The following is a 9,794-nucleotide window of genomic DNA, read 5'->3' as shown; positions in this document are numbered from 1 at the left end:
TTTTTTGCTTCTATCTTTTCTTTATCTCTTAGAGTACTATAAATTAAAGTAAAAGTAAAAGTTTTTTTATAGTTTTTAATCTTTGTAAAGATTTTTACTTTTTTTTATAATTTTTTTTCTATTCTCTACTTTGTTTTTTTATATGTTTTAAACTGCTTTTCTAGTTTTCCTACTAAATACTTATCTGCAATATATATTTCTCTGTTAGAAATACTTCTTAGTAGTATTTTATATATAGTTTATACGCTGCTTTCGCGATAAGTCTGACTGATAGACGGATGGTCCCCTCGGATATTTATTCCAGCAGACACTAAGGGACAAGCAGGCACAGAGAGGTTGAGCTGCCGCCTGTCCACCTGTGGGAGAAGCCTAGTCGCCTCTAGGCCAGACCATGTTCCAGCGCGTGCGTATTGCGGCCAGGGAACTTGCGGAAGATCCACTCCCAAGACTTGCCCTCTTTCATGTATGCTAGTAAGCGCTGCTACTCTAAATCAATGCACACCTCACTTGTAATCTCTAAAACACGCGTTGGAATTCGCGATAAGACCCAAACAGTTATCGACTTGCCCTTAGAAATCAAGAGGCGGCTCTAGCTGCCGGGATAACAATGCTATGTTACTAATTTCTATATCTCGTGTGTTGATGCAGCGTCAAGCCATATATCTGGTTTCGAATCTGGACATAGAAGAAGGGCAAAGAGAACAGTTGCCACTGAAAGAACAATAAGCTTAGAGACAATTTCCAATAAAATCGTGCGATCGCGAATTTGAAATTTTTGGCGAAAGCCTGCGACTTCATTTCCACTTGGAAAGGTCCGTGTTGGAACTGGTTCTCCGAGAAATTGACAGAGTGGCGCCCAACCTTCGGATATATGATACTGTAAAAGATTATCGGCGGGAACAAGCTCACTGATTCTAGCATAGTGCTCGATAAACACATCTTTCCCAAACCGACGGAGGCTGCCTCGGAAGAAATGTTGGCCAATTTTCGCATATGCAAGTCGTACGTGACGATGGCGGATTTGTAGAATCATCTCTATCATCTGCAAGATAGATATCCACGGCTGAGTAACTAGTTTATCGATGGTGTTCAAGGAGGATATATCGCACTGGTAAGCAAGGATTGATCAGATAATAGATTAAAACATACATGTGCCATGAGTCAACATCCCGGAGTGACAAAATTACCTTTGCCTCAGGATATGCCGCAATCAATTCTTCGGCAAAGCAGACAGCGGGAAGCCCGCAGACAGCCTATTCGAACCAGTTAAATTTTCTCTCTAGATTGACAAAATAAACCCTTATTTTCATATCGCAGGTATGGACACAACATACTTGGCAATGACCAAGGAGATGGTCGAATTCCTCTCGACTATATGGCTTTCCTCTATTTTCATATTTTGCAAGCAGAGCATCGTACCACATCTCGCAGTCTTCGGGGCTTTCAAAAACGGCCACATAACCATGATAACAATCGCTATATCCCAAGCTTTTCATGGCCTCACGGAATGCTAGTAGCATGCCTCAGTAACAAGGTTACCATTCCCATATCTTCGTGGATGACTTACAATGAGTTCCCGTCCGACCAAGTCCAAGGTTGAGCACTCTCATAGGTACAGCGCGTTGACGCTTTACATAGTTCCTTTTTGTCATCGTCATAACCGTCATAAGACACGTAGAATAATATCCTTCAATATACGTCGAATACCACAAGAAGGGCTGAGTGTGAAGGACTGTTGATGCCATAACTAGGTTTATATAGTTCAGGGCCGTGGAAACAAATTTCCTCAGCCCTTGAACTTTGGTTTCCAGTAGGGGTTACATATATTAGCACGTGTTTCTTGAGATTCACTATACCTACAGCTAACTTAACATGTTTATGTCACTACGAATTCCGATACATTCATTGGTCATCGGTAATGGAACCATTCACAATTAATATAGCCCCACCTTTGCCGGCGGGCCTTTATCTCTCGAAGAGCCGCCAGTTTTAGCTGTTTCTGCTGCGTTGAGTGGTGTGTTTTACAAACCAGTCAGCGTACCACTCACTTGTATCCCTCCGATAAGCTTACATGGCGTCATGGGACAACAAACACTGTTTAATAAGGCTTTTCATGTAAAAATGGTGCCATATCAGGTTATTTTAGTGACGCGTAGAATCCCCACGTGGCGAATGGAATGATCGCATTGGGTGATTTGCAAAGCAGCGAGGGAATCTTAGCCGGCCCCGCTAATCGTCTGTCTCATCAGGTATATCTCACCGATTATCGCGAATAGTTTTTGAATCAGCCAATCCCAAAGCTTATTGTTCACAAGTGAGAATATTCCAGCTAACATAGCTAGCGCACACAACTCGATACATCACGAGGGATGACTTCAGAAATAACTCGAAAGAGCTTCCATGTCATCATCGTTGGAGCCGGTCTTGCAGGGCTCAGTGCTGCCGTTTCTCTGGCGCAGAAAGGCCATCATGTGACCGTCGTCGAGGCTGCGCCAGGGCTTAACGAACTTGGGGCAGGAATTCAAATGCCTCCAAACAGTACTAGAATCCTGGATGCTTACGGCCTAACATCAAGGTTTCAAGAGAAAGTGACTCTTCCTACTGCATGGAATTTCTTTCGCTACGATACCGGCGAAAAACTCGGGGCTACTGCTCTACATCCAGAAATGACTGAGCGATATAACTCTCCGTAAGTTCCCTTGTCTGCCCCCACATTTGTTTCATATGAAAGGATTATAATTGCTAAAACCATTGCGAAGATATTGGCTTATTCACCGCGCGGACTATCAGCGTTTATTGCATGATGCTGCAAAGGAAGCAGGAGCCACAATACTATTTTCAAGCGCGGTTGACGCCGTAAACGCACATACTTCAGAGGTCATATTCAATGACGGGAGCAGTTTGGGGGCTGACCTCATTGTTGGAGCAGACGGTTAGATTCAATCAATTTTATATAAAGGTTAATTCCGATCAGTTGCAGGTATTCACTCCAAAGTTAGGAAAGCCGTTCTTCCTAACGAAAACATCGAGCCGTTACTAGCGTCGAGCTGCGTTTACCGTGCGGTCATTCCTGCCTCTATAATAGCATCAGATTCGAAAATTGCTCACCTTTTGCATTCCTCGGACGTAAACTGCTGGATTGGTCCCCAGAGACACTTCATAAGTTACTCAATTTGCCGAGGCGAGATGTACAATCTGGTTATGTCTCATCCCGGCAAAGTCAAAGATGCCAGGAAGTTTGGTGAGCAGGGCGAAGTAGATGAGATGAGAGCGCAGTACAGCAATTATCACCCAACAGTGAAACGTATCTTGCAGCATGTGGATAGCTGCTTGAAATGGCAGCTATCTGAATTACCATCTCTGAAGTCTTGGTCGAGTACGAACGGCAGAGTCGTTATAATTGGTGATGCTGCTCATGCAATGCTGCCTTTTCTTGCTCAAGTAATATACACGGGCTTTTTTTGGGCTCTAGCAACCTGCTAACCTCGACTAGGGGGCGGCGACGGCAGTTGAGGATGGCGCCTCTCTTGGAGAATGTTTGGCAAAAGCGAAAAGCTCATTAGACTTGCCTATCATTCTCCAGGCATTTGAAGAGATCCGCAAACCCCGTTGCGAAGAGATGAAGCGACGAGCTCGATATAATGACCATATCTGGCATATGTCTGACGGAGAAGAACAAGTCCAGCGTGACCAGGGCATGAAGTACGACATAGGCAATGCTCCGCCGGATGAAAAGCATCCAAACCAATGGTCGGACATTCAAAGTCAACCTTGGTTATTTGGATACGATGTAATTAGCCATGTGAGTGCCACTGACGTTATCATGTGTTGGATTTGGACTAATCTTAGCATAGACGAACGAAATGCTCGAAGGCATGACTGATAGTTGATATTGTATTATTTGTAATTGTCGCGTAAGAAGAGCACAGGGACCTAGTGTCGCGCCTGTGTTTGGGACGTGCGGCCTGAGACACTTGGCGCCTGAGCTCCCACTACATAGGCAGGCTCTCTAAGAGCTTCTTGTAGTCAATAGACTTGCTCCTCATTGCTCCCTGATCAGCGGTTGCGACAGTAATGATATATGAAGAATATCTTTGGAAGCTTGTGAAAGCAATAGCAGGCTGTTGGTGCTCTGGTATGAAACAAGATATATTTATTCATAGTAGACGGAAAGTTGCAGGTTGTCACCGCTCAGGAGGTACATGTTCATGCTTTTGCGCTGGCAGTCTCGTTTACACTCTAATTAAAGGGCCTCGAGTCTCAGAGATAATATTAGCATCTATAGCCTACTATTTGTTAAAGATTTTTAGCAAGCTTGAAGTGTAGATGAAGTTTCACCGAGAGCTTATCTGTGCGGCATGTCAAACTGGTCTCTTTTTCCCTATTGTTAGATCTCCGTCCTACAGAGCAAATCTGAAATCCAATTTATTACAACCTTCATCTTTGGTAGTCTGCAGATAGCCTATCCTCTGGTTTTGGTTCAAAAACTTCCAAATTGCATCCCGACGTCTATTGATAAGTGTATAATATACTCCTACGCAGACGTATAGAACCACATTAAAACACAATATCAAAAGCAACACCCTATTGCCCCGTTGGTAGCGAGGAGAATCATCTGGATTGGGAATACTTATTAGCTCGAATATATCACTATATAGAAAAAGCTTACCTTCACGATATATATTGGACGCTATAATCACCGAGAACTGAGCGAACATGTTGTATAGAGCGGCTGATACCGCTCTGGTATGCCCAGTACCGGAATTTCGAGATATCCAGCCTATTTGCTTGGTTTAAAGTGGTTTAAGCAATTGTATTGAAGTAAACTTACCCGCTTGGATAGCATGTGGATTCGGATAGCTTAGCAGAAGTGTTAAAACTGCCCACATAACCCATTTGTTTGTTCGGCTAGGGTCTAGAGCGTAAATAGCAAGTAGGAAGGGTAAAGCCCATAGCTGTGAGAGCATTGCTGTAAATGACAACTTCTTTGTCCGTTCACTTAACCGAGTAAGGCCTAGCATTGCTATGATATGTCCAATTTGCGACGGAATAACAAGAAGGTTTGTTTGAAAGGTTTCGAAACCAAGACTTCTAAGACTGTGATCCTTGTTAATATACCTCTCGCCTCTTTTAGAAACGGGGGAATTAAAATTGTTTATAATATACCGGATTGTCAAGTATTGAAGAGAGGGCACTACAGAGTCAAACCAAACACCTCGATATATTAACGTGATCAAGACTCACACATGGGAACCTGGAAGAAGAGACCTATTATATACCTAATAGTGAGTTATTATCAAGATAGGCTAATAAATAGGATGGTATCTCCTTACAGTGGCCAAAGCTGATAATCTAGCATTGCATTGAATAGACAATCCAGAGTGATAGGCTGCCTTTATTCTGAATTAGATAAGCGAGCTAGAGTGGTAGCTAAAAATACTCAACTATAACTTACTTGTTACCTAGTGTGCCTTTGGAAGGATCGTCACGTAGCAATCGCATGACAATAATAGTTTCTTCTCTAGAGAGAGGTGAGAATAACGATATTAGACTCGTAAAGTTCATTTTACCTCTTAGAGAACCATCCTTCCCTACCTCGGAGAAAGCCTGCGGTTTGCGTCGGCGACTGCGGAAGGAGAAATATTGACATGACTCCGATGATTCCGGACAAAATGCCCTGAAGAAAAACAATTAGCGATCTTGAATTTTGAAAATGGGTTCGGGAGAAATGGATGGACAGTCCAACGCACCTCGATGAAGAATAGCCACCTCCATCCACTTATACCAGCAATACCCCTTAGATGAAGGAGCCCAAATCCCAATAAGCTAGCAACAATATCGGCACAAGACATTGCCGTCCACCACAACGAGAGCCGTATTGGCAATTCTCGGCTGGTGTAGAAATTCGACAGATATAGTATCATCTATCAAGAATTCGACTATGAGCAAATCTCGTAGAAGGATCAAGTAGCAATACTCAGAGGATACTCACATTAGGAATAAAACCGCCTTGGAGGAGTGCAATTAATATCCGACAAGCTAGATAGCTAGCACGACCACTGAGAGCGCATTGACTGGCTGCTACTAAACTCCATAGGATAACTTGGATAGCTATCCATCGATTGGCTCCCAACCTAAGAACTCAAATGTAAGTGAAGCCATATCCAAGGATCAATTAATAGGTAACGAACCATTTCGAAATGAGTTGTGAAGGCAATTCAGCGCATAAAAATGCGAGCCGTGACACGGTATTGCCTAGATTATAATCTGCAATGCTTAAATTCTCTCATTAATTATCATGGGTTAATCATACCATCAGTGGTAAGACTGAGTTCTTGGAGAAAGTTATCAGTCAGGGCTTGGGAAACATTGGCTCGATCAAGCTCAAGAGCCATGAAGATGATTGAAACAAACGACAGAATTCTCCAGTCTATTTTGCGCAGTATCGCCTATACTTAGGTCAAATTTGGAGATTATAGGTAACAGTGCCGGAATCAACGTACTAATTCTTCACCCAATGTCCACCTTAGAGCTGGATTATATCTATGTCTGCCTTCGTAATCTGGTCCCGGCTCATACAACTTCGCGATCTCTGGGTTGTCGAATACTGAATATTGTGTGGCCAGAGCATCGAGATCTATCACTTCGCCGTTTTGTAAAGCCGCCCCTTCGGGTTGAAGAGAAATAGAGTCTGGTAAGCTCTCAGTAAGGTATTGTCTTTCGCCTTCCTCGTCCACGTCGCTAAGGAGAGGGTCTGAGACTATTTCATTAGTATTCTTTGTTTTGTAACCTCCTCTGCCGCCTTTTACGCGATCGAAGAACATTGTAGCAATGATTTTCAGCAAGAGGGAGAATGAGGGTTAAAGTGGTGCGTTGGCAGGCAACGTCGACGTCAAATCAGCGGGATGGTGTGGGGTTGGTTCAACTTGGTTGGCGCTTATCAGTTGTATTTGTATTTTACGAAGCCGTACATGACTAAGTCAGTATTCTATCACCTGACACTAAACGACATCAATTCTATCGTCCTTAATATTACCACTTTCCTGCTCTATAAACTGTAGTAGTATCTCTTCTAACTGATCGTGTTCCTCCTGAGTCTTGTTACTAGGATCACTTAACAGAACACTATCGTTCCCGTCTAATATTCGTTGATTTATATAAATATAAATCAACATAAAAGCCTTCACAGACCCTAATCTATTTCTAAGTTTTGAATATTAATAGCCTCAAATAGCCGAACTGCAAGCGTAGCTAGGAGACCATGCGTTTAACCAAATACATACCTCTTCTAATATAGTATTAGATTTGCGTAGTGTATGGAAGATATATGTGAAGGCCTAAATACATCTGCCTAAGGTTAGAACTAAAGAATAGGTAAGTAATTGCGGTGGGGAGGGTCAGGGTGAGGTCTGAATGCCTCAATGCGACCCTTTCCGAGTGGGAATGAGGTCTCTAGATTTCGAGAGAAATTTTAGCTGCATAGTTGTCTGATTCTGTTGGAAATTATTTCTAAATTAGTGATTATTTCATGTACAGTGTGTCTTTTTATCAAATTTATGTTCTATCCTCTCAGCATCATGGAAACATGCAGATTTACATGCTTAACAAGCCCTCATGAACCCCAAGTGTCGCCTCTATTTTGAACCGCGTCGAAGACATAGGAGTGGTAATTTATTGAGATCTTTTTGGATCAAACCGTACGTATAAAGCTTCGAGCTATGAGGCCTATGTGCAAATTTGAATAGCTGCTTTTCTCAGCCGATTCATGATAGTGGCGGCGAGATCGTCAGTCTCCGGAATACCTTCGACATGAATGGCATCGACCCCTTGATCGTCCAAGTGTCTTAATGCAGCGAAAAGCCCTCTAGCTATGCTTTCCAAGTCATCGCCCAACCATACTTCCCAGTGGGTGCCCTTAGGGGAGCGGATGGGGATTGGTATTAAGCTATCCTTTATGGGACCAGCATCTCCACCAATCTGTGATTCCCACTTCATTGTCCGTATGACACCCACTTTCCGTGCATCCTCTAGGATCGGGCCAGAACTGCCCGCCTCGTAAAGAATGACTGAGGCCCTTGGAGAGTAGTGACGGTATTTCATCCCGGGAGCCTTCGGAATTGTTGTACTTTGACAATCGTATCCAGCAATGACACCCTCCCAACCTTCGCATTGTCTAATCTGCTGAAGGCTTATGCCGCCTGGGCGGAGGATGCAGGGAGGATTAGACAAGCCGTCCACTACAGTACTTTCGAGACCGACTGCGCAAGTTCCGCCGTCGAGGATGATTTCGATCTTGCCTTCAAGGTCGTCCTTCACGTGTTGTGCAGTCGTTGTAGAAGGTCTTGTGGAAGCGTTCGCCGAGGGAGCTGCGATAGGACCAGAAAGCTGGATCAAAGCCAAAGCCAAAGGATCATCCGGGATTCTGACGCTGAAAGTTTTTAATCCCGGATGAACCTCGGGCGCCAATTCCGAGTTTTCTGGGCATGGAAGAAGGATTGTAAGAGGGCCGGGCCAGAATTTCTCGATGAGTGACTTGTAGACATTAGGAATGGGGTCTAGCGTAGCGTCCAACCTAGCTTGCGACGACGTGGGCTGCAGAAGCTGCCTCAACTGTTGGACTGAGCAAACATGTACGATCAACGGGTTGTCCACCGGTCTGCCCTTGACCTTGAAGATACCCTGGACTGCAGAGCTTTTTGTAGCGATGGCTCCTAAGCCATACACAGTTTCTGTTGGAAAGGCAACGGGAATGTCGGAATTGAGCAGTTTCTCTGCCGCGATTTTCAGGTGTGTCTCCGTAGGACCTTCACGCAGAGAAAAGTCGAATGAATCCAGAGAGCAATCTCGGTAGTCGAATGACACATCGTAGATATGTGATCGGTCGATTGGGAGTATTCGCGTTGTCATACCGGATCTTGCAGCATCGTCCATTCTTTTCTCTCTCTTCTTGGTAGGCGAAGTTGCTATCTCGCGATGTTTGAGGGAAAAACAAATATCTGCCTGTGTTCAAACGTGAGCACAGAAGCTATGTTAGAACATCCTACAGACACAAACTCACACCAGAGCACTAGGTCGGATGAGGCTGTTGCCGCGAGACTCGTTGAGGGCAGATCCAAATCCGCAGTTCCTTAGGGGTGAAGTTATCCTTCGTAAAGAGCTTTTCAAGTAATTTAGCGATAGATGGTGCTTTGTGCTCCTCGCAATAGTTTAAAAATATCTCCGGGTAGCAAGAATTTCCGCAGCCGCTCAACTTTGTACCACCTGAAGTTCAACCAATCATGATCGAGTGCCTTGGCTTGGCAGGTTGCTGAGAGGAACACCTCTGCTCAGTCCCCGAATGGATTGCTTGTAAGCCGTGAAGCCGCTCTCGGAATAGCGGGCTTAATCTGTTATAAGCCTCAGCCGTGTTGGCGTATAGGGTATCGCCTCCAATCAAGGGCTTCTCCAGGATATATAGAAAGGCGATCCCAGGGGGTTGTGCCTCGTAGGAAACGCCAGAGCGCCATGCAACAGAGCTCGTGCGAGTCTGGAAAAACTGGGCGGCGCTCTGATCGCTAGCCGCCTGGTGTACCAGATGGATCTCTGGGTGTCCGGCAGGAGGCCCCGAGGTTAGGTGAACGTGAAGAGGACCAGAATAGCGAGCAAATGTAAGGGCTTCGGGGATGGGGAGGGGGGCGAAGTCCTGGGCACTAAAGTCAACCACCTTACGGTCCGCCACATAACGGGCTAGCTGGTCTTTGCCGACTGAGGAGAGCGTGCGGAGCTGTATGCCGCGGACTTCGGTGCCAATGGTC

At 44.7% G+C, this 9,794-nt stretch overlaps 4 protein-coding genes across 4 annotated transcripts; 1 reads left to right on the top strand and 3 right to left on the bottom strand.

Annotated features, from left to right (window-relative positions):
* Positions 1-468: 468 nt before the first annotated feature.
* Positions 469-1,935, bottom strand: BDR25DRAFT_369212 (uncharacterized protein; the record flags this gene model as incomplete). Its single annotated transcript, XM_033697090.1, has 5 exons — positions 1,568-1,935; positions 1,335-1,510; positions 1,110-1,253; positions 704-1,042; positions 469-486 (listed from the first exon to the last, which is right to left on the bottom strand). Exons 1-5 carry the CDS (start codon positions 1,743-1,745, stop codon positions 469-471), a joined length of 855 nt encoding a protein of 284 aa, XP_033547597.1. The 5' UTR covers positions 1,746-1,935.
* Positions 1,936-2,369: 434 nt separating this feature from the next.
* Positions 2,370-3,879, top strand: BDR25DRAFT_343007 (FAD/NAD(P)-binding domain-containing protein; the record flags this gene model as incomplete). The annotated part of the gene is made up of 5 exons (XM_033693786.1): positions 2,370-2,689; positions 2,760-2,932; positions 2,981-3,441; positions 3,494-3,802; positions 3,874-3,879. The coding sequence occupies 5 exons, from the start codon at positions 2,370-2,372 to the stop codon at positions 3,877-3,879; spliced, it is 1,269 nt and encodes a 422-aa protein (XP_033547596.1).
* A 514-nt stretch (positions 3,880-4,393) lies between these two features.
* On the bottom strand, positions 4,394-6,903 carry BDR25DRAFT_286965 (MFS general substrate transporter). Its single transcript, XM_033688286.1, has 13 exons — positions 6,504-6,903; positions 6,314-6,449; positions 6,192-6,267; positions 5,993-6,134; positions 5,751-5,924; positions 5,571-5,677; positions 5,456-5,521; positions 5,334-5,393; positions 5,245-5,279; positions 5,167-5,194; positions 4,832-5,097; positions 4,670-4,780; positions 4,394-4,615 (listed from the first exon to the last, which is right to left on the bottom strand). Exons 1-13 carry the CDS (start codon positions 6,822-6,824, stop codon positions 4,401-4,403), a joined length of 1,737 nt encoding a protein of 578 aa, XP_033547595.1. The 5' UTR covers positions 6,825-6,903; the 3' UTR covers positions 4,394-4,400.
* A 781-nt stretch (positions 6,904-7,684) lies between these two features.
* Positions 7,685-9,191, bottom strand: BDR25DRAFT_32291 (translation factor). The gene is made up of 2 exons (XM_033692067.1): positions 9,059-9,191; positions 7,685-9,000 (listed from the first exon to the last, which is right to left on the bottom strand). The coding sequence occupies exon 2, from the start codon at positions 8,929-8,931 to the stop codon at positions 7,726-7,728; it is 1,206 nt and encodes a 401-aa protein (XP_033547594.1). The 5' UTR covers positions 8,932-9,000; positions 9,059-9,191; the 3' UTR covers positions 7,685-7,725.
* Positions 9,192-9,794: the final 603 nt, after the last annotated feature.

Source organism: Lindgomyces ingoldianus (genome assembly GCF_010093535.1).
Source record: "Lindgomyces ingoldianus strain ATCC 200398 unplaced genomic scaffold BDR25scaffold_16, whole genome shotgun sequence".
Classification (NCBI taxonomy): domain Eukaryota; kingdom Fungi; phylum Ascomycota; class Dothideomycetes; order Pleosporales; family Lindgomycetaceae; genus Lindgomyces; species Lindgomyces ingoldianus.
The sequence above is the reverse complement of the archived record's forward strand: the minus strand, read 5'-3'. Positions and strand labels throughout refer to the sequence as shown.

Coding starts and splice junctions, on each gene's coding strand:
- BDR25DRAFT_286965 (XM_033688286.1), bottom strand. CDS start 6,824: ATGTTCTTCGATCGCGTAAAAGGCGGCAGAGGAGGTTACAAAACAAAG. Junction 6,135..6,191: donor TCACAACTCATTTCGAAATG/GTTCGTTACCTA, acceptor TTGAGTTCTTAG/GTTGGGAGCCAATCGATGGA. Junction 5,195..5,244: donor CTTCTTCCAGGTTCCCATGT/GTGAGTCTTGAT, acceptor TTGACTCTGTAG/TGCCCTCTCTTCAATACTTG.
- BDR25DRAFT_32291 (XM_033692067.1), bottom strand. CDS start 8,931: ATGGACGATGCTGCAAGATCCGGTATGACAACGCGAATACTCCCAATC.